The sequence below is a fragment of the Musa acuminata genome, chromosome BXJ3-5, assembly GCF_036884655.1.
Source record: "Musa acuminata AAA Group cultivar baxijiao chromosome BXJ3-5, Cavendish_Baxijiao_AAA, whole genome shotgun sequence".
NCBI classification, from domain to species: domain Eukaryota; kingdom Viridiplantae; phylum Streptophyta; class Magnoliopsida; order Zingiberales; family Musaceae; genus Musa; species Musa acuminata.
In genome coordinates, this window is record NC_088353.1 from 23,567,699 (window position 1) to 23,592,047 (window position 24,349).

The 24,349-nt window shown below is 44.3% G+C and overlaps 1 protein-coding gene across 1 annotated transcript in view; it reads right to left on the reverse strand.

The window, feature by feature from the left end:
* The window catches only part of LOC135638345 (uncharacterized), a 50,158-nt gene extending 26,112 nt beyond the window's left edge, over positions 1 to 24,046 (reverse strand). The window contains exons 1-3 of the mRNA XM_065151447.1: positions 23,530 to 24,046; positions 22,630 to 22,971; positions 22,029 to 22,294 (exon numbers count right to left, since the gene is read on the reverse strand). Of these exons, the coding sequence (XP_065007519.1) occupies positions 22,029 to 22,294; positions 22,630 to 22,971; positions 23,530 to 23,652 (731 nt within the window). The 5' untranslated portion in view covers positions 23,653 to 24,046. The remainder of the gene's footprint in view (positions 1 to 22,028; positions 22,295 to 22,629; positions 22,972 to 23,529) is intronic.
* Positions 24,047 to 24,349: the final 303 nt, after the last annotated feature.

A 24,349-nucleotide genomic window follows, 5' to 3' on the forward strand; every position in this document is an offset into this window, starting at 1 on the left:
GGCGTGGTTCAAAATTCACAACGTTCTTCACGCCAGCAACCTGAAGGCCTACTATTCGGATCCGCAAGACGCTTCTCGAAGTGTTCCAACTCGGCTTCCTCCCATCACAGCCTCCTACGAGAAGCGAGTGGAAACCATTCTGGCGGATCGTAAGATAAAGCTACCCAGCAGAGCGGAACAGACAGAGTACTTGGTGAAGTGGCGAAAGCTTCCCCGAACTGATGCCAGTTGGGAGCCTGAAGATGCCCTGCGACATGAAGAAGAAGTCATCAACAACTACCAACAAGCGTCGACGAGGGCGTCGACAGTTTAAGTGGGGGAGAATGTCACGAACGGTCGTCGCGCACCCGCAACAACTCCGTTCAACGAACCGTTCGTCGCTCACACCCGCATGTACAGCTGCTTGACAGCATGTTTTCTCATGGTTTTGGGTCATTTTACTGTAAATATGTAAGTTCGAACATGCTGCAGCGTTGCAAAAGCGATCGCTCACCGAACCGAGCAAAACAGCCCCAAAACAGCCCAAAACGACTCCGTTTTCGCGTGCCGCGGGAGGTGAGAGGAGTGCTGCCTTCGCTCACCAAAATGTCAGCCATCTCAGCACCCAGGAACCCCCCGGGTGGCACATGGCTGGATGGGGCTTCGGTTATATACCGGGCGTTGAACACTCTTTCGCAAGTTCGCACGTGACCTTTACGGGAACTTGGTGTTGCGCCTGGGACTAGGTGAGCGGCTGTTTGTGGGCTTGCAGCTGTTCGTTCATCCTTGAAAGCCTTGTTTTCCTCCCTCTCCCTCTTTTCTCTTGTGCACACAAGGTGTTCGACGATTTGCTTGTGAAGCTTCCCTTTTCGCGAGACTTCGGGACTTGTCCGTTGCTCGTTCTTTCGATCTAACTTTCTTTCTCTTTTACAGGTCCTTCGGGACTTGCGAGAGGTTACAAAGTGGCTGATCCTTGCGGAGCAAGATCGCAAGGGCGAAGCGCGACTTAGGCAACGCAAGCTAAGTTCGCGTCTTTGCCGCACGGGTGACCCGCGACTTTGGCAACGCACGCTAGCTTCGAGTCTTTGGCCGCAAGGGTGCCTCACGCCTTAGGCAATTCCAGCTAAGGTCGTGACACCATGGTGCCACCCGGGTGGTTATAAGGGGCTGAGATGGCTGACGTTTTGGCTGTAGCAGCGGGCTGCAGAAAACAGCCCGTGGCACGCGAAAACGGAGCCATTTTGGGCTGTTTTGCTTGATTCGGTGAGCGGTCGTACTATAGCGCTGCAACTTGTTCGAACTTACATTTTTACGAGAAAACGAACATAAAACCAAGCCAAAACATGCTGTCAAGCAACTGTATATGTAGACGAGAGCGACGAACGGTTCGTTCAACGGAGTTGTTGCAGGTGCGCGACGACCGTTCGTGACATTCTCCCCCACTTAAACTGCTGACGCCCTCGTCGACGCTTGTTGGTAGTTGTTGATAATTGTTTTTCATGTCGTAGGGTGTCGGCTTCCAACTAGCTTCGGTTCGAGGATGCTTTCGCCACCTCACCAAGTACTCGGTCTGCTCAACTCCAGTGGGTAGCTTTATCTTGCAATCCGCTAAAATGGTTTCAACTCGCTTCTCGTAGGAGACTCTGGTGGGTGGTAGCCGTGTTGGAACACTTCGGGAAGCATCTTGCGGATCCGAGTGGTAGACTTTTAGGTTGCTGGAGTGAAGAACATTATGAATTTTGAACCACGCCGGCAGCTACAACTTGTAGGAGACGTTGCCCACCCTGTTGATAATTGGGAAGGGCCCTTCATACTTGCGCACCAATCCTGTGTACTTTGTTCCTAAAGAATTAGAGTGATATTGGTTGGAGCTTTACCAACACCAAATCGCCGACCTTGAACTCTTGCGGTCACCTTCCCAAGTCTGCCCACTTCTTCATCCTTTTTGTTGCCTTCTTCAAGTAAGCTCGTGCAATATCTGCATTTCAGTGCCACTCCTTTGCGAAGTGGTAGGCTGACGGACTACTCCCAGTATACTTGATTGCGATGGTGTGAGGAGTTAACGGTTGTTGTCCTGTAATGATCTCGAAGGGGCTCTTGTTGGATGTAGAGCTCCGTTGCAAGTTGTAGGAGAATTAGGCAATGTCCAACAACTTCACCCAATCTCGTTGGTTGGCACTCACGTAGTGCCGAAGATATTGCTCTAGGACCGAGTTTATCCTTTCGGTTTGGCCATCCGTCTGGGGGTGGAGGCTTGTGGAGAAGTATAATTTGGACCCCAACAATTTGAACAGCTCGGTCCAATAATCGTCCTAGGAACCGAGCGTCTCGATCACTAATGATATTGTGCGGGACTCCCCAATACTTCACCACATCCTTCATCATCAACTTGGCCGCCTCCTCTGCTGAACAATGTAGGAGAGCAGCAATGAAAGTTGCATACTTTGAAAATCAATCGACCACCATGAGTATCGATCCGAGTCTCCCTACTACGGGCAAGCTTGATATGAAGTCCAAGGAAATGCTCTCTCATGACCTTTCTAGTACAGGCAACGGCTCCAAAAGTCCCATCGGCTTCCGTTGCTCCACCTTGTCTTACTGGCAAGTGAGGCACATTCAAACATATTCCTCCATATCAGTCCTCATCTTCGGCCAATAGAAGGCCCTCTCCACGAGAGCCAAGGTTCTGTGAATACCTGGGTGTCCAGCCCAAAAGGAATCATAACACTCTCTTAAGAGTTCATGTCTCAAATTGTCTACTCGAGGAACATAAACCCTATTCCCTTTGGTGTAAATGAGTCCCTTCTGGACCCAAAACCATCGTGCCTTGCCTTCTTCAATGAGTTGTATCAGGGCTTCTGCCTAGGGATCATTGTACAGTCCATCCCTGATCCTGGAAAGAAAGTTGGAGTGCAACTGACTTGCTTGGCCTCTTCTCTCCAATTGTACGACATTCACACACTCCACTTTCCGACTCAATGCATCAACCACGACATTCGCCTTTCCGGACTTGTACTCCATTGCCATATCAAACTCATCCAGAAAGTTCTACCATCGTGCTTGCTTTGGGGAGAGTTTCTTCTATGTTTGGAAATAGCTTAAAGTGATGTTGTCTGTCCTTAGTACAAATCGCGATCCAAGAAGGTTGTGTCGCCAAACTCGTAGACAGTGGATCACCATTGTCATCTCTTTCTCGTGCACTGGATACCGTCGCTCGGTCTCGTTGAGTTTGCGGCTCTCGTAAGCCACCAGATGACCCTCCTGCATGAGTACTCCCCCAATAGCGAAGTCAGAAGCATCTGTATAAACTTTGAAGGGCTCCCCATAGTTCGACAATTTAAGCACCGGTTCTTCCAATACAGCAGCCTTCAGATCTTGGAATGCAATCTCACATTTATCAGACCACCTCCAAGGCTGCTCCTTCTTCAGCAACTCCGTCAGTGGAGTTGCACGCTTCGAATATCCCGCTATGAAGCGTCGATAGTAGTTGACGAAGTCAAGGATCTCAACTCTGGCACCTTCTTTGGAGTTCGTCATTCCGCAACCGCTTGCACCTTCGATTTGTCCATCCGAATGGAGTCGTCACCGATTCGATGCCCCAAGAATAAGATCTTCGTTTGGGCAAAGTAGCATTTATCCCTTTTCACGAACAAAGTGTTATCCCTTAGAACCTTGAAAATTGTCTGAAGGTGCTTGACATGCTCCTCGCGCGTTTGATTGTAGACGACGATATCGTCCAAGTAGACAACCACGAACTTATCCAAATACTCCTTGAATAGTTGGTTCATGAGGGTGCAGAATGTGGCCGGAGCATTGGTTAAGCCGAAAGGCATCACCAAGAACTCAAACGCTCCATACCTGGTCACACAGGTAGTCTTCGCTTCGTTGCCTTCAGCAATGCATACCTGCTAATACCCCGACCAAAGGTCGAGTTTTGAGAAATACTTGGCATTGCCCAACTGGTCGAACAAGTCCGCGATGAGCGGGATGGGATACTTGTTCTTAACCGTCACTTTATTGAGGGCTAGGTAATCGACGCATAGTCGGAGGCTCCCATCTTGTTTCTTCTGGAAGAGAACGGGAGCTCCGAATGGTGCTTTAGAGCTACGGATGAGACCACCGCTTAGCAGTTCGCCTAACTGCTTTCTAAGCTCAGCCAACTCAGGAGGGGGCATGCGGTAGGGTGGTCTTACTGGAGGCTTCACTCCTAGCTCCAGCTCGATGTGATGATCCACGCCTCTGCGGGGCGTCAGAGTCTTCGGCAACTCGAGTGGCATAACATCCGTGAACTCCTTTAGGACGTTCGCCATCACAGTAGGTTCATGAGTGGCCTTCTCGTCGAGTGGCTCTAGCTTCATAACAGCCACGAATGTTAGTTCGCCTTTTTGTACCCTTTTCTTCGGTTGTAATGTCGATATATGTTGGGGTTCCCTGGTTCCTCTCCGAGAGACAAGAACCACACAGGGGTCGTCACCTCCCATCACACATAGGGAGCTAAGAAACGACAATGGCAACAACTTCGTCGCGTGCATAAATTACATTCCAAGAATCACTTTGAAGTCATCCAGTGGCACCGCCATCATGTTTGTGCTCCCGCTCCATGTTCTGATCTTGATGGGAACTCCCTTTACCAACCCGGAGATTCGCCTGGCCTCCGAGTTCACCGCCTCCATTCGGCTTGGGCTCTTCTCTAAGATCAGTCCAAGTCACTTTGCTTCTCGATCGGCAATAAAGTTGAGGGTAGCGCCCGTGTCTACTATTGTATGAGTCGTTTGGCCATTGAGCTTAATATCTACGTACATCAGCTCGCCACTTTCTGCTTTTTGTAGCCTTGTTTTCGTGTTCTCCCCCACTTGACCCCGCATGGCATTCAACAAACGCATTGCTCCCATCTGAGGTCCTTGCGACTCCTCACCGTCGCTGTTGGATTCAGAACTACTTGAAATAAGAGCGACAGCCTTGCCCTTGTCTGATCGAGGGGGGTGGATGGAAGCTGTTAAAGCATTGAGTGCCTGTTTTTGTGAGCACTCTCTCACTATGTGCGGCCCTCCACGCAAGAAGCATCTGCCAGGTTTTGGGGCCTTGCCTTTCGGGCTTGGCCCTTTGTGGGAACTCTTCTTCCTTTGTTCGCCCCCAAGCTCCTTCCCTCGAGAATATTTTGTAGGGCGATTGCTTGAAGATTGTTTTCTTTTTCCCAGTTCTTTAGAGGAAACAAAGTCGATGAGCCTTTATGCAGCAGCAATTGCCCCGATCACATCGGCGACATTCCTTCGATGTAGTTCTTGTTGAGCCCATGGCTTCAAACCATCAAGGAAGCTGAACAGCTTATCCTTCTCGGACATGTCCTGTATGTCTAGCATTAGCGCAGAAAATTGCTTCACGTAGTCTCGAATGGAAGTATTTTGGCAGAGTTGTTTCAACTTCCTTCTTGCGACGAACTCTGTGTTCTCCGGTAGGAAATGAGTTCTCAACTCCCGCTTCAAGTCCTCCAATATGTCAACTCGACACCAACCTTGTTGGATCTCCTCCCAACGGGTTCGCCACCAAAGCTTTGCATCTCCGTTCAGATACATGGTCGCTATAGAAACTTTGGTTTCTTCAGAATCAAGCCTCGTAGCTCGAAAGTATTGTTCCATGTCGAACAGGGAATTCTCGAGCTCTTTGGCATCTCGGGCACCTCCATAACAATGCGGCTCAGGTGCTCTCAAGTTTTGTGTCGGTGCAACGCGGGTGTTGCTTCCTGCCGCATTCAGTACCCTCGTGAGCATGGTCACCCTGGAAGTGAGTTCCGCCACGACATCCTGCAGGTGTTGTACGGAGTCTTGGTGTCATCTGACAATCGGTCGACTAGGGCCTCAACCCTGCCGATCCGTGACTCCGCTTCTTCTTGTGAGCTCTCTACCCCAACAAGCCTTCGTTGGCCATGGTAGAGTTCCTCCAAGCTCGCTTAAAGAACATCCAAGCGGGTTTCCGCCATTGTGAGTCTCTCCTTATGGCTCTTCTTCCCGGTTGGCGCTCCCGATTGCGCCTCCTCCGCTCGCGGAGAGTAGCCAACTTCTCGCTCGTCATGTTCGCTGTCGTGCTACACCTGAGTGGCTCCAACGACATGAGAGCGAGTATGCACTTGCAGCCCACCTGCGGCTGCTTGGGGCAAGGGTTCGACTTGCCCCGTCTTGCATGATTCGCCACAATGCTTTGCCATAACGAAAATGCTAAGTTCCTTTGCTGCTTGCTCAAATTGCTTGCTCGCTCTGATACCACAATGTCACGAACTTAGCTGGAATTGCCAAAGTCGTGAGGCACCCTTGCGGCAAAGACACGAACTTAGCTTGTGTTGTCTAAGTCGTGAGGCACCCTTGTGGCAAAGACGCGAACTTAGCTTGCGTTGCCTAAGTCACGCTTCGCCCTTGCGATATGCATCCGCAAAGATCAGCCTACTTGCAACCTCTCGTAGGTCCCAAAGGACCTGTAAAAGAGAAAGTTGATTAGTTCGAAGAACGAGCGACGGACAAGTCCCGATGCCTCGCGAAAAGGGGAAGCTTTACAAGTAATTTAGCGAGCACCTTGCGGGCACAAGAAAAAAGAGGGAGAGGAGGAAAACAAGGACTTTAGAAGGTTTAACGAACAGTTGCAAATCCACAAACAGCTGCTCACCGGGTGCCGAGCGCGACAACAAGTTCTCGTCAAGGTAACGTGCAAACTTGCGAAAGGTTATTCAACGCCCGACACTATACCGAAGCCCCATCCCCCATTTTGGCTACAGTAGTGGGCTAGCCCGTGGCACGCGAAAATGGAGCCATTTTGGGCTGTTTTGCTCGGTTCGGTGAGCGATCGCACTGTAGCGCTGCAACTTGTTCAAACTTACATTTTTACAAACAAAAGAACATAAAACCAAGCCAAAACATATTGTCAAGCAGTTGTATATATAGACAAGAGCAACGAACGGTTCGTTGAATGATGTTGTTGCGGTGCGCGACAATCGTTCGTGACAAACTAGCTTCGGTTCGAGGAAGCTTTCACCACTTCACCAAGTAGTACTCGGTCTACTTAGCTCCATTGGGTAGCTTTATCTTGCGATCCGCTAAATGATTTTAACTCGCTTTTCATCTGAGGCTCTGGTGGGGGATAGTCGAGTTGGAACACTTCGGGAAGCATCTTGCGGATCTGAGTGGTAGGCTTTCAAGTTGCTGGCATGAAAAACATTGTGAATTTTGAGCCATTCCGACAACTGCAACTTGTAGGATACGTTGTCCACCTTACTGATAATTGGGAAGGGTCCTTCATACTTGTGCACCAATCCTTTATGTACTTTGTTCCTAAAGAATTGGAGTGATGTTGGCTGAAGCTTTACCAACACCAAATCACCGACTTTGAACTCCTGTGGTCGCCTTCTTCATCTTTTTGACCGCCTTCTCCAAGTAAGCCGACACAATATCTATATTTCGGTGCCTTTCTTTTGCAAAGTGATATGCTGACGGACTACTCCCAATAGAACCAATAGCTAAGGTGTGAGGAGTTGACGATTGTTGTCCTGTAATGATCTCGAAGGAGCTCTTGTTGGACGCAGAGCTCCGCTGCAAGTTGTAGGAGAATTGGGCTATGTCCAATAGCTTCACTCAATCTCGTTGGTTGGCACTTACATAGTGCCGAAGATATTTCTCAAGGAGCGAGTTTATCCTTTCAGTTTGGCCATCCATCTATGGGTGGAGGTTTGTGGAGAAGTATTAGACCCCAACAATTTAAATTGCTCGGTCCAGAATTGTCCCAGGAACCGAGCGTCTCGATCACTGATAATATTGTGCGGGACTCCCCAATACTTCACCACATTCTTCATCATCAACTTGGCCACCTCCTCTGCTGAACAGTGTAGCGGTGCAACAATGAAAGTTGCATACTTTGAAAATCAATCGACCACCACTAGTATCAATCCGAGTCCCCCTACTACCAGCAAACTTGATATAAAGTCCAAGGAAATGCTCTCCCACGGCTTTTTAGTACGGGCAACGGCTCCAAATGTCCCATTGGCTTCCGCTGCTCCACCTTGTCTTGTTGGCAAGTGAAGCACGTTCGAACATATTCCTCCATATCAGTCCCCATCTTTGGCCAGTAAAAAGCCCTATCCACGAGAGCCAAGGTTCTGTGAATGCCTGGATGTCCAACCCAAAGGGAATCGTGACACTCTTAAGAGTTCACGCCTCAAATTGTCCACCCGAGGAATATAAACTCTATTCCCTTTTGTGTAAACGAGTCCCTCCAAGATCCAAAATCGTCGTGTCTTGCCTTCTTTGATGAGCTACATTAGAGTTACTGCTTGGGGATCACTATATAGTCCATCCCTAATCCTGAAAAGGAAGTTGGAGTACAACTAACTTGCTTGGCCTCTGCCCTCCAACTGTATGGCATTCACTCGCTTCACTTTCCGGCTCAATGCATCGGCCACGACATTTGCTTTTCCGGGCTTGTACTCCATTGTCATATCAAACTCAGCCAGGAAGTCCTGTCATCGTGCTTGCTTTGGGGAGAGTTTCTTTTTAGTTTGGAAATAGCTCAACGCAATGTTGTTTGTCCTCAATACAAAACGTGATCCAAGAAGGTAGTGTCGCCAAACTCGTAGACAATGGACCACCGCTGTCATCTCCTCATGCACCGGATACCATCGCTTGGTCTCGTTGAGCTTACGACTCTCGTAGGCCACCGGGTGACCCTCCTGCATGAGTACTCCCTCAATAGCAAAGTCTGAAGCATCTGTATGGACTTTGAAGGGCTCCCCATAGTCCAGCAATTTGAGCACCGATTTTTCTAACACAACAGCCTTCAAATCTTAGATTGTAGCTTCACATTTATCAGACCATCTCCAAGGCTGCTCCTTCAGCAACTCCGTCAGTGGAGTTACACGCTTCGAATACCTTGCTATGAAGCGCCGATAATAGTTGACGAAGCCAAGGAAGGATCTTAGCTCTAGCACCTTCTTTGGAGTTCGTCATTTCGCAACAGCTTGCACCTTTGATTTGTCCATCCGAATGGAGCCATCACCGATTAAATACCCCAAAAATAAGATCTTCGTTTGAGCAAAGTAGCACTTCTCCCTTTTCATGAACAAAGTGTTCTCCTTAAGAACCTTGAAATTTGTCCGAAGGTGCTCAACATGCTCCTCGAGCGTTTAGCTATCGACGATGATATCGTCCAAGTAGACGACCACAAACTTATCCAAATACTCTTCGAATAGTTGGTTCATAAGAGTGCAGATCGTGGCCGGAGCGTTGGTTAAGCCGAAAGGCATCACCAAGAACTCAAACGCTCCATACCTGATCATGCAGGTAGTCCTCGCTTCATCGCCTTCAGCAATACGCACCTGCCAATACCCCGACCAGAGGTCGAGTTTGGAGAAATACTTGGCTTTGCCCAATTGGTCGAACAAGTCCGTGATGAGCAGGATGGGATACTTGTTCTTCACCGTCACTTTAATGAGGGCTCGATAATCAACGCATAGTCGGAGGCTCCCATCTTATTTCTTTTGGAAGAGAGCTGGAGCTCCGAATGGTGCTTTGGAACTACGGATGAGACCACCACTTAGTAATTCATCTAACTGCTTTCTGAGCTCTACGGTAGGGTGGTCTCGCTGGAGGGGACATACGGTAGGGTGGTCTCGCTGGAGGCTTCACTCCTGGCTCCAACTCGATATGATGATCCACGCCTTTGCGTAGCGACAAACTCTTCAGCAACTCGGGTGGCATAACGTCTGTAAACTCTTTCAAAACGTTTGCCACCACGGCAAGTTCATGAATGGCCTCCTCGTCGAGTGGCTCTAGCTTCACAGCAGCCATGAATGTCAATTCGCCTTTTCGTACCCCTTTCTTCAAGTTGTAATGTCGATATCTGTTGGGGGTCCCTGGTTCCTCTCCGAGAGACGAGAATCACAAAAGGGTCGTCACCTCCCATCATACATAGGGAGTTTAGGAACAACATTGGCAACAACTTCGCCACATGCATAAACTTCATTCCAAGAATCACTTAGAAGTCGTACAATGGCACCACCATTATGTTTGTGCTCCCGCTCCATGTTCCGATCTTGATGGGGGCACCTTTGCCAGCCAAGAGATCCTCTTGGCCTCTGAGTTCACCGCCTTCATCCGACTTAGGTTCTTCTCCAAGATTAGCCCAAGTCGCTTTGCTTCTCGATCGGCAATAAAGTTGTGGGTAGCGCCCGTTGTTGAATCTCGAATTTTGATGATAAAATCAATTGATGGGTTAATTGATCTAATCCATATTATTGAGTTAAGTGTGCAGGATTAACTACGATAATCAGAAAACATAAAGCAAGAATACCGGAGTCAAGTTCGATGGACGTTTAAGAGTCCGAAGAATCGTCGAAGATGCTGCCGGAACCAACCGAGAAGAAATCAGGAACTTGTTGGAATTTTCGAAAGTTCGCTGAAGAGATCGTCGGAGGTTTGCGGAGATCACCGAGAAGGCTCGGCTACTCGTTGAAGTCGTCACAAGATCGGGAGGCTGCTGGGAGTCCGTCGGAAGAAACCCGAGAGCATATCGGAAGTCCGCCGGAAGTTCGTCGGAAAGCTCGCCGGAACAAGACTCGACGTTGAAAACTTGCTTAGGATGTTTTTAGTTATGTAGTTCACATGTACTTAGGATTAGGATTAAAAGATAATCCTATATCCTAGTTAGGGGCCAATTGGGCCCAAAATTAGGATTAGGATTAGGTTGAAATTAAAGCCCAACCAGTGAACTGAAGGGTCTGGCGGTGGCACCGGCCAGCACCCGAGAGCCAGGCGGTGGCACCGCCAGTCCACTGTCAGTGTCAGACACTGACAGGCGGTGGCACCGCCAACATCGGGAACCAAAGAGAATTCAAATTTTGGAGCCCAAATTTGAATCCTCTTTAGGCCTATAAATACCCCTCAAATCTCAGCTGAGATTACAACTTTTTGAGTCGCAAAGATTGAGAAAAAGGTCTTAGAAAAGTCGTAGCAAGTCTTGTTTTCAATTTGCTAGATTGTTCACCTCCTTTCTTGCTGAAAATTTGTAAGAGTGTGAACTGCTTGTAAAAGGTTGTCAGAGGGGTATTTGCCCTTCCCTTTCAAGAGATTTGCTAGTGGAAGGTGGGAGCCTCATCGAAGAGGGCCTCGCAAGTGGATGTAGGTCATTTGACCGAACCACTTTAAAATCGGCGTGACCTTTAGTTTGCATTTTCTTATTGCTATTTACATTACTGCAAACCTTCTTACGTGCTTTATTTCATCATTACCTTTGCTGCACACCTTTACGAACACATGTTCAAGTTAAGTTTTTCAAGTTCGGTTTTTATCGTACGAAAGATTTGTCGAAACCAACGTTTTAATCCGCTGCACTAATTCACCCCCCCCCCTCTTAGTGCCGCTCCGATCCTAACAATTGGTATCAGAGCAAGGCTCACTCTCATATTTGGTTTGATACCCAAGAGAGATGGCTTACTCCAGCATACATGAGGGTCATTCTATCACACGTCCACCCATGTTTAATGGGTCGGATTATACTTATTGGAAGACTCGTATGAGAATCTTCCTCATTTCCATGGATTTCGAGTTTTGGACTATTGTTGAAAATGGATTTCAAAAACCTTCTCCTCCGATGAGCGAATGGAATGAATCGGAGAAGAAGGTTTCTGCTTTAAACGCAAAGGCTATGAATGCCTTGTTTTGTGCACTAGACAAAAATGAATTTAATCGTGCTTCAATTTGTGATTCGGCTTTTGATATTTGGAGAACTCTTGAGGTCACTCATGAAGGCACTAGCCGAGTGAAAGAGTCCAAAATCAACATTCTTGTGCACTCTTACGAACTCTTCCGAATGAAATCAAGTGAGTCCATCGGAGACATGTACACCCGGTTCACGGATGTCATCAATGGACTCAAAGCTCTTGGTAAAGATTTTACTAACTTTGAACTAGTAACTAAAATCTTAAGATCCCTCCCTAAAAGTTGGGATCCAAAAGTTACGACCATTCAAGAGGCCAAAGACCTTAAAACATTCCCTCTTGAAGAACTTATTGGGTCTCTAATGACCTACGAAATGACATGTCAAGCTCATGACGAGCTCGAAAACCCCCTTCCAAAGAACAGGAAGGATATGGCACTCACATCACAAGAAGACCACTTAAAAGGAACATCAAGTGATGAGGACAGTGACAATGACATTGCACTTTTGACTCAAAAATTTAAAAAATATTTAAGAAAAAACAAATTTAAAAATAATACAAAAAATAAATTCGAATACAAGAAGGACCAAGTGATTTGCTATGAGTGCAAAAAACTGGGACACTACAAGAACGATTGTCCTCAAGCCAAAAAGAGAACATCAAAGAAGAAGGCGCTCAAGGCAACGTGGGATGATTCAAGCGCGTCCGAAGAAGAGGAGTCCAACACCGAGCAAGTTGCTCATTACGCCCTAATGGCCATCGGAGAAGAGGTAATGGATTTAATTGATGCAGATTTACCATATCATGAATTATTAAATGTCTTCCATGAGTTATTTGATGAATGTAAGACAATTAGTAGAAAATACAAATTGCTAAAAAAGGAGCATGATAGTCTCACTTGTGATGTCGATAAATTAAAGACTGAATATCATGATAGTTTAGCTCCATGTATAAAATGTCATGATCTAGAAACTCTCCAAAAGGAGAACTTGCTACTTAAGGACAACTTGAAGAAATTCGAGGTTGGTAGCAAGTCTTTGAACATGATCCTTACAAATAAGGGTCATGTTCCTAAAAGAAGTGAAATCGAATTTGTGAGAAGTCCTCACCAAAATCCAACCACCTTCATTAAATGCCCTGTCTTACATGTTCGGCATCAAAGCAATTGCAACTTTTGTTGCAAATATGGACATAAAACTTATAAATGTCCATTCAAGAAAATTAGTCCGAATAAACTAATTTGGGTTCCTAAAGGAACCATGATCAATTCTATGCAATATGATGAACAAGTCAAATCAATTTTTAAGGCACCCAAAAGAAAATGGGTACCTAAATATAATCCCTTCTTGTAGAAACATACACCATCACAAGCTAGGAGCAAGAGATGGTATCTAGATAGTGGATGCTCAAGACATATGACTGGAGATCCATCTCATTTCTCTATGCTCACTAGCAAAGAAGAAGGGTACGTCACCTTCGGAGACAACAACCAAGGCAAAATCATTGGCAAGGGAACCATAGGTAACAAATTAAATTTTTCTATTGATGATGTCTTACTAGTTGATGGATTGAAACATAATCTCTTAAGTGTTAGTCAATTATGCGATAAAGGTTATATCGTTAGATTTGAATCAAATGTGTGTATTATTGAAAAACCAAACCATAACATAACTATGATTGCATTAAAACAAAATAATGTCTACACCATCAACCTTGATGAACTAAGTAATGAAATGTGCTTCTCCGCTTTAAATGATGATGCTTGGCTTTGGCATAGGAGACTAGGCTATGCAAGCATGAAACTAATATCTAAGATCTCATCTAGAGAATTAGTGCGAGGAATTCCAAATATAAAGTTTATTAAGGACAAAGTATGCGATGCATGTCAACTAGGTAAACAAATAAAAACTAGTTTCAAACCAAAAACTCAAATTAGCACCACTAGACCATTACAATTGATTCATTTGGACTTATTTGGACCAATTGACACGACAAGTCTAAGAGGAAGTAAATATGCGTTTATAATTGTGGATGACTATACTAGATACACTTGGACCTATTTCTTAGCTCACAAAAATGATTGTTTCAAGTGTTTCTCTAAATTTTGTAAACTCACTCAAAACGAAAAAGGTTTCATGATTTCATTAATTCGGAGTGATCACGGTGGCGAATTTTAAAACCGTGACTTTCAAAATTTTTGTGAAGTTAATGGATACAATCACAACTTCTCCACTCCGAGGAATCCCCAACAAAATGGAGTAATTGAAAGAAAAAATAGAAACCTACAAGAAATGGCAAGAACGATGTTAAATGAACATAATCTACTCAAATATTTTTTGGCCGAAGCCGTAAATACAACTTGCTACATCATGAATAGGGTTCTAATAAGACTGTCCCTATCAAAAACTCCCTATGAATTATGGAATAACAAAAAACCAAATATTTCCTATTTTAAAATTTTCGTTTGTAAATGCTTTATTTTTAATGAAAGGGATGCCTTAGGAAAATTTGATGCTAAATCCGATGAAGGCATCTTTCTTGGTTACTCTTCCGTTTCTAAGGCTTTTCGGGTTTTTAACAAAAGAACCTTAGTAATAGAAGAGTATATTCATGTAGTTTTTAATTAAATTTCTAATTTAAAGAAAAATAATTTTGATGATTATCTTGGTTTTGATAATTTGAATTTAAATGAACCCCCTCCTCAAAATAGCAACTTGGATGCATCTTTTTCCGAAATTTTCTTACCCAAGGAATGAAAGTATATAGATGCTCATCCAAAGGAGCTAATTATAGGAGATACATCAAAAGGGGTTCAAACTCGTTCCTCTTTCAAGAATTTTTGTGCTAACACCGCCTTCCTTTCTCAAATCGAACCTAAATGTATTGACGAGGTCATAAAAGATGATTTTTGGGTCATTGCAATGCAAGAGGAATTAAATCAATTTGAGAAGAATAAGGTATGGAAGCTTGTTCCTAGACCCAGTGAACATTTAGTCATTGGTACTAAATGGGTCTTTAGAAACAAGCAAGACGAAAATGGTATCGTGGTTAGAAACAATGCTAGATTAGTGGCCAAAGGTTTCAACCAAGAAGAACGTATCGACTACGAAAAAACCTTCGCTCTTGTGGCAAGATTAGAAGCCATTAGATGCTCCTTGCCTATGCTAATAGTAATAATTTTAAATTGTTTCAAATAGATGTCAAAAGTGCCTTCTTGAATGGTTTTATTTCAGAAGAAGTATATGTTGAACAACCTCCCAGATTTGAAAATTCTCTTCTACCTAATCAAGTATTCAAATTGACTAAGGCTCTCTATGACTTAAAACAAGCTCCTAGAGCTTGGTTCGAAAGGCTTAGTTCCTTTCTTATTTCAAATAATTTTACCAAAGGCAAGGTTGATACTACATTGTTTATCAAACACTTTGAAGATAATTTTCTTATTGTGAAAATTTATGTTGACGATATTATTTTTGGCTCTTCGGATGAATCACTATGTGAATCATTTGCCAAATGTTTGAGTCATGAATTTGAAATGAGTTTAATGGGTGAATTAACTTTCTTTTTATGATTACAAATCAAAAAACTTAGTGATGGTATATTTCTTAACCAATCTAAATATACATTAAAATTATTAAAACGATTTAACATGGATAATTCAAAAGCAACAAACACCCCGATGAGTACTTCGACTAAGTTAGATTTGGATGAAAATAGTGAAAATTTCGATCAAAAAACATATAGGGGAATGATAGATAGTCTACTCTACCTCACCGCGACTAAACCGGATATTACGTTTAGTGTAGGACTTTGCGTTAGGTTTCAATCTAATCCTAAATTATCTCATCTTAAGAGTGTTAAAAGAATATTTAGGTATCTTAAAGGAACTCCAAATCTAGGATTGTGGTATCCAAAATCTGAAAAATTCGATTTAATAGCTTATGTAGATGCCGATTTTGGCGGATGCAGGATAGACAGAAAAAGTACATCCGGAACATGCCAATTTTTAGGACATGCACTTGTTTCTTGGACTTCCAAGAAACAAAATTCAGTTGCACTATCTACGGCGAAAGCCGAATACATTGCTGCAAGTGCATGCTGTGCACAAGTTGTTTGGATGAAAAATACATTAGAAGACTATGGAATTCACTTCAAAAACGTTCCCATAAAATGTGATAATACTAGTGCCATATGTCTTACTAAAAATCCAATTCAGCACTCTAGAACTAAGCACATCGACGTTAGGCATCATTTCATACGTGATTATGTCCTTAACAATAATGTTGTTCTAGAATTCATTGACACAAAGCATCAATTAGCAGATATATTTACAAAAGCTTTAAATGAAGACCAATTTGAATTCATTAGAAGGGAATTAGGTATGTTAAATTGTCCCTAAGAATAAACTTGTTTGAATGGATTTTTCGTAAAGTTTTTCATCCTCTCTCCGTTCCTCGGTGAATTTGATCCTTCTCTTTCGATTCTAAATGACACGTTAAATTACCTTATCCTATCTTGAGTCAAACACCGCTCCCATCTGATCAAGATTAATGATTTTATGATATTTTGTGAATCTCGAAATTGATTTTGATGGCTTGATTATGAGTTTCAAGTTGACGATTTGAATTTGAATGAGTTTGTATTCGAATTATGATCTTGACTTATTGGAGTTACTACTTGAAATTTTTTTTATCACAATCTCTTCCTTGTACACCTACAATTTTTGTTATTTATAGAAAGAAGAGATTTGATAAAATGGATGAATGCTGAATTTTCCTTTAAGATGAACTCTACGTAAATATTTTAGCATACTTAATTTTGAATGATAAATTTTTGTATGATCAATGCTGAATTCCTGATATTATAATTACAAATTATGTGCTTCAAGTCTCATTCCCTTTTTGTTGATAACAAAGGGGGAGAAGTGATGACTAAGTGATGACTTATACCACTTCGATAGCATGACTTAATGAAAATGTCTTATGCGCATCGATAACATGACTTATATGAATTACAAAAGCTTATGTGATATGAATGTCTTATATGCCTTGCAAAATCTTTGAGAATATCGCAAGATTGATTGATCATATTGAAAGCATGCCTTATATCTATATCATGAAATTCATGTTGAAAATCTTTATCTCCTGTCGTAGTAAAAATCGTCCCTTATCATTTGACTTGAAAATGATTTTCATCGAAGTTTCGTATTTACTATTGCTTAATGAGAATAATGATAAGTTCTACGGTTAGAACTTATCGATTTATGCTTGAATTCAATAGGATGGAATTCAAGTGTTTTTTATCTTCTCATAATATGGCATATAGATAAGGGGAGTTATGTTTAACTCCGTCATCAATTGATTGTCATCATCAAAAAAAGGGAGATTGTTGAATCTCATATTTTGATGATAAAATCAATTGATGGGTTAATTGATCTAATCCATATTATTGAGTTAAGTGTGCAGGATTAACTACGATAACCAGAAAACATAAAGCAAGAATACCGGAGTCAAGTTCGATGGACGTTTAAGAGTCCGAAGAATCGTCGGAGATGGTCGGAACCAACCGAGAAGAAATCAGGAACTTGTCGGAATTTTCGGAAGTTCGCTGAAGAGATCGTCGGAGGTTTGCGGAGATCACTGAGAAGGCTCGGCTACTCGTTGAAGTCGTCACAAGATCGGGAGGTTGCTAGGAGTCCGTCGGAAGAAACCCGAGAGCATATCGGAAGTCCGCCGGAAGTTCGTCGAAAAGCTCGCCGGAACAAGACTCGACGTTGAAAACTTGCTTAGGATGTTTTAAGTTATGTAGTTCACATGTAATTAGGATTAGGATTAAAAGATAATCATATATCCTGGTTAGGGGCCAATTGGGCCCAAAATTAGACTTGGTTTGGGCTGAAATTAAAGCCCAACCAGTGAATCGAAGGGTCTGGCGGTGGCACCGCCAGACTGGGCGGTGGCACTAGGCGGTGGCACTGCCCAGACTGGGCGTTGGCAAGTCCACTGTAAGTGTCAGACACTGATAGGCGGTGGCACCGCCACTGACGGGCGGTGGCACCGCCAACATCGGGAACCAAAGAGAATTCAAATTTTGGAGCCCAAATTTGAATCCACTTGAGGCCTATAAATACTCCTCAAATCTCAGCTGAGATTACAACTTTTTGAGTAGCAAAGATTGAGAAAAAGGTCTTAGAAAAGTCTTAGCAAGTCTTGTTTTCAATTTGCTAGATTGTTCACCTCCTTCTTTCTTGCTGAAAATTTGTAAGAGTGTGAACTGCTTGGAAAAGGTTGTCAGAGGGGTATTTGCCCTTCCCTTTCAAGAGATTTGCTAGTGGAAGGTGGGAGCCACATCGAAGAGGGCCTCGCAAGTGGATGTAGGTCATTTGACCGAACCACTTTAAAATCGACATGATCTCTGGTTTGCATTTTCTTATTGCTATTTACATTACTGCAAACCTTCTTACGTGCTTTATTTCATCATTACCTTCTTACATGGATATTACCTTCTTACGTTCAAGTTAAGCTTTTCAAGTTCGATTTTTATCGTATGAAAGATTTGTCGAAACCAACGTTTTAATCCGCTGCACTAATTCACCCCCCCCCCCTCTTAGTGTCGCTCCGATCCTAACACCCATGTCCACCATTGCACGGGTTGTTTAGCCGTTGAGCTTAATATCCACGTACATCAGTTCACTACTCCCTGCTTTCAATGGCTTTGCCTTCATGTTCTCCCCCACTTAACCCCACAATGCATTCAACAAACGCATTGCTCCCGTTCGGGGACCTTGTGACTCCTTATCGTCGATGCTGGATTCAGAACTACTTGAACTGAGGACGACGACTTTACCCTTGTCTGATTTGGGGGGATGGATGGAAACTATTAAAGCATTGAGTGCCTGTTCACCATGTGCGGCCCTCCACACAAGAAGCATTCGTCAGGTTTTAGGGCCTTGCCTTTTGAGCTTGGCCCTTTGTGGGGAACTCTTCTTCCTTTGTTCGCCCCCAAGCTCATTCCCTCAAGAATATTTTGGAAGGCAATTTCCTGAAGATTGTTTCCTTTTCCCCGAGTCCTCCGAGGAAACAAAGTCGGTGAGCCTTTCTGCAGCCGCAATTGCCCCGATCATATTGGTGACATTCCTTCAATGTAATTCCTGTTGAGCTCATGGTTTTAGGCCATCGAGAAAGCTGAACAGCTTATCCTTCTCGGACATGACATTTGTGATTATGTATCTAATGAGATAGTATCCTGAGAGTTCTTGTATTTTACCTTGCATTGTAATACCTTATTTGTTTGAAACTATCTCTTTTCATTCTATATATATTTTATCACTTGCTGAGCTGATTTTAGCTCACTTTGATTTTAGCTCATGGTTTTAGCTCATGGCTTTAGAACAAGAAATTCTCGAGTTCTTTTGTGTCCCTAACACCTCAATCGCGATGAGGCTCAGGTGCCCTCAAGTTTTGTGGCGGCACAATGCGGGTGTTGCTCCCTACTGCATTTAGTGCCCTTGTGAGCGCTGCCACTCTGGAAGTGAGTTCTGCCACAACTTCGTGCAAATGTTGCACAAAGTCTTTGGTATCATCCGTCAATCAATCGACTAGGGCTTCAACCTTGTCGATTCGAGATTCAGCTTCTTCTTGCGAGCTCTCTACCCCAAGAAGCTTTCATTGGCCTTGGTAAAGTTCCTTCAAGCTCGCTTCAAGAACATCCAAGCAGGTTTCCTCCATTGTGAGTCTCTCCTTATGGCTCTTCTTCCCGATTGGAGCTCCAGATTGCGCCTCCTCCGATCACGAAGAGTAGCCAACTTCTCGCTCATCATATTCGCTACCACGATCCACCAATGTAGCTCCACCAATATGAGAGCGAGTTTGCACTTGCAGCCCACCTGCGATTGCTTGGGGCAATGGTCCGACTTGTCCCGCCTTGCTCGATTCGCCACGATGCTTGGCCATGGTGAGATTGAGAAGTTTCTTCGCTGCTTGCTTGAATCGCTTGCCTTCTCTGATACCATATTGCCACGGACTTAGCTGGAATTGCCTAAGTCGTGAGGCACCCTTGCGGTTAAGTCGCGAACTTAGCTTGAGTTGCCTAAGTCGTAACACACCCTTACGCCAACTTCTCGGACGTAGCTGGGATCGCCTAAGGTCATGAGGCGCCCTTACAACATATGCATCTGCAAAGGTTCAGCCTAGTTGTAACCTTGTACAGGTCCCGAAGGACCTGTAAAACAAAAAGTTGATTAGATTGAAAACCGTTACTTTACAACGGACAAGTCCCGATGTCTCGCGAAGAGGGAAGCTTTACAAGCAATTCAGCAAGCACCTTGAGTGCAAGAGAGAAAAGAGAGGAAGGAGAAAACAAAGACTTTAGAAGGTAGAACGAACAGTTGCAAGTCCACAAACAACTGCTCACCGGGTGCCAGGTGCGAAGGCAAGTTCCTGCCAAGTTAATGTGTGAACTTTTGAAGATTTTTCCAACGCCCGACAATATACCGAAGCCTCATCCAGCCCTGTGCCACCCGGGGGGTTCCAAGGTGCTGAGATGGCTGATGTTTTGGTGTGCTGCTGCGGCTTGCAGAAAACAAGCCGTGGCACGCGAAAATAGAGCTATTTTGGGGCATTTCGACCCGGCGCAGCGAGCGGTCGCACGACAACATTGCAACCTGTTCGAACATGCGTTTTACAAGCAAAAACATACAAAACTAAGGCAAAACAAGTTGTTATGTCTCTGTACAAGCATGCAAAAGCGACAAACGATTCGTTGAACGAAGTTGTTGTGAGTGCACGACGACCGTTCGTGACAGCCTGGGCACTGAAGTGACGCAAGGCCCGAGTGCCTCACATAATCTGGGTGACATGCTTCAATAAAGCATCGTTTGGGTGGTCACCTGAGCCTAGGCACCGAGCGCCTCGGGCGAGTTCTGTAGTGAATGTGAGCGTCGTTCCAGTTGAACATATAGCTTGGTTCAATCAAACCAACTAAACCTATCACTGAACCCCAACCCCAAACCCCCCACATAATCTGGGTGACATGCTTCAATAAAGCATCGTTTGGGTGGTCACCTGAGCCTAGGCACCGAGCGCCTCGGGCGAGTTCTGTAGTGAATGTGAGCGTCGTTCCAGTTGAACATATAGCTTGGTTCAATCAAACCAACTAAACCTATCACTGAACCCCAACCCCAAACCCCCCCCCACCCCCGCCCCTCGACACCACCGACCCAGTGAAACCCTAGACCTATGTCGCCGCCTGACCCACCTCTGGTACGTCGCTACTGCCTTCGTGCGCAACTCCCTCTACCATCGACTTCCCAATCCCATTCATCATACTTCCTCCGCCACTGCTTTTCTCATGCGCAGCTCCCTCCGCCAACGTTGCCATCCACAGCTTCTTCCACCGCCGCTGCCTTCGTGCGCAACTCCCTCCGCCAACGAGGGACATTTTCAAAAATTCCTTCGCCATCATCAGCAAGAAGCTACAAACTTGCCCCTAATGGGAAAGTTGATTTTATCTTATATTATGATTTTTTGTAATTTCACTAGTTAAAACAATATCAACAACATACCAATTTGATAAAATTTAAATTAGTTGACCTTGCACCAATAGGTTCCTCTAATATATGACAAAATTTAAATTGGCTTCCATAAGAAATATTTGATGAGATTTCATTTTAAATCATATTTATCAATTGTAATATATATTTTTTATATTTTAATATTCGAGAGCACTTCGCTTCTCCTGGGCGAGGGCTTAGCGCCTCGGGTGTTTTAGGACCATAGCGCCTAGTGTTTTTCAAAACACTGCATTCATTTCCCTTTGCTGACCTGACTTTTCTCCTAAAATCCTTTTCCATTTTCAATTTTCTGCAACCAAATACACCTACAGTTGGTTTCAGCTATTTGTATTTAATGTCATTGTCGACCTAAGAGCCAAAAATCTTGTACATAAAAGCTTCATTTTCTGCTCTGTTTCCATTGGAAACACACTTAGGATCCTATACTTCGACATCCAATATGCATAAGCTTGATCTTAAAGGTTCTGCGGTTCAGTCTAGCAAAGGCCTCCCTTTTTCCTTTTTTCATTCAAAAGAATATCTTCTGTACCAAAACCAACTATCAAATTACTTAGATTCTTTGGTGGAACAATATTAAAAGCTATAAGCTATAGCAACATTATTTTATCTAAATACTTTTTAGACCATAAATGTAAGGATTTGTGTCCTACTATGTTTATAGCAACTAAGGACCAACCAACTCCTTTCTTTTCTATTTTGATACTAAATTATCAAATCATTTATCCACTATGAAAAAGAAGTTCCCAAAAAGAAAGCCAAAACTTAAAGGAAAACAAAAAAAAATCCCACCTGTACATAAGCCTCTCGATGAAATCCTCCTCCTTCATCCGCAAGAGGGATGATCTAGTTTCCTCACCTAGGGCAGACCAGAAATCCACAAGTGTATCGCATGAAAGCCTTGCAGTATGCAAAGCACAGGTTTCGCGGGCTCCATGTCCATGCCCCCTGCCATAATTAGCCATCCCTTGGCTTATCCAACCCCTGCCTCCGACACCACATGCATCAGGGTAAAGCAATTCCCGTTCACGTTCCCTAGCTCGAGCATTATCGAATACCTACAGAACGACCAAAAAATGAAAGGCCATGCATTTCCCGAATATAATAATAAGAAAAGAAAGTCGGCAACTCATATGGAATCTTAGTCTACCATTTTGAAACTAATAACATTCTTGGTGGGATTCAGCATTAACTACAAAAGCCTAACCAGATTAAAGATATATGTAGAAAAGCATGCAATAGAAGACCAGGAGTAAGAAAGAGAAAACTTCACAGATAAAGAGGATCTGAAAAGTTTACAGACATTAAATATGAAAAAAGATAATCAGCAATTTGATTGTTTGAAACATAAAATTATGTTTCAGAAAGGATCACAATAGCATGGCATGCATACATTTTGGAGTGTCTTCAGTGATCTTGCACACATAAAGCAGTCGAGAACTGTCAGAATTCCATGCTTAGTCGTTGTCAGGCCTCCCCAGGGATGCAACGATGGATCCAGCACCTCAAAATCATTGGTGTTCTGGGATTGGCGGGTCCCAGCTCTATCAGATTGCTGAAAGCTGGGATCTTCCTGCTGCAATGACTTCCCATAAGTGATTATCTGTGAGAAGCCTTCCAGAAGCAACCCATTACACCTTGAACAGTAGAGGTTCCTCCTAGCTTGTTCAAATAGGGTCTGTTTATCTAGCCTCAGCAGCTCCTTTCGTGCACGAAGTGGTAGCTCACTCCAAAACTAATTCAATTGCATTGATGAAAATATTAATGCTTAGAATATAAGAATAAAATAATAAATTCATTAACCAAGAACAAACAGAAAACAAAATTTTCTCAGTTGGTGAATTTCTCTATCAATAACATAGGAGTTGCAAATTAGACATCTTTTATTTTCTCTGTTCATCGTTCACTGAATGTTAAAAGATGCATGCCAGTCTATTCAGCAATTAATATTTATCAACCACAAGCAAAAGAGACTGTTGGTTCCGAATTTGTACTAAGCATACAGTGAACACATTCGGATATGCTAATAATTTCTTGCTTCGGCCCTAGGTCTTGGGCCATTTTTTCATAAAGGAAGCGCATTATATGATGCAAAATTGAATTCCTAATCCAATCCAATCAAAACAAGCTTGAAACAAAACTAGATCGATTTGCATGAAGAACTCAAACAATCAATGCACACCTCACAGAAAAAAAAGAACAACAAAATGATCCAGACCAAAACCGGATCAAGGACTAGGCACAACCGACAACAACCCAAAGCAACACCAAAACCGTCGATCCGACGGATTACCTTGTGCAGCTGATCGAAGGTGATGCTATCAAGGTGCTTGGACCAGATGCCATCGGGGGAGGCGGATCGGACGGGCGGCGGGGCACTGCCGAATTGAGCACTCCTCGTCGAGAGGCCGGGCATCTTCTCCTCTCAACCCCTCTCCTCAGCAGCAAAGCCTCGCGGATCCGACTCTCCTCGATCTCTCCATCCACGGCGGCCGAGGGATCCGAGGCGGACAGGAGGCGAAGGGACCGTGGGCGATGGCGGTGGCGGTGGCGAAGGCGGCAGCGAGGGAGCAGGGATCCGGACGGCGATCGGAGGGCCTTCAGATAGGAATCGAAGGGATCGGATTGAATCCTTGTGGCCGGCGGAGGCGATCGGAATCGGAGAGGCGGGGTTACGAGGGCGAGATGGACGGTGTGGGGGAGGTGTTTGTTGGCGAGACTTGATCTCGTCTCATTAATCCCTGGGAGAAAAATGATAATTACAAGTCCTCGTAACCGACCAATGTTATATCATTCTACTCAGTCTCTCGGATTTCATCGATTCACGGGGGCGTTGCAGCAAAAGAGGACCCGTACGTTAGCCGCTACTCTGCCACGGTCGTGAATGCACGAACATTGATGCGTACGTGGCGGTCCTGTGATGCGCGATGGCATGATTTCCACGTGCGGGATCAACGGGGATTGAGCGGCCTCCGTTAGCCGGTGCTCGAGCTGGAGCGATGCCCCAGGATGATCCTGACCATCGAGTTTTACAGAACGGAGAATAGATGGTTTCGATCATCTTTGAGAACAGGGCCACCATTCTCTGGAGGATGCGATTAAGATCCCTAAGG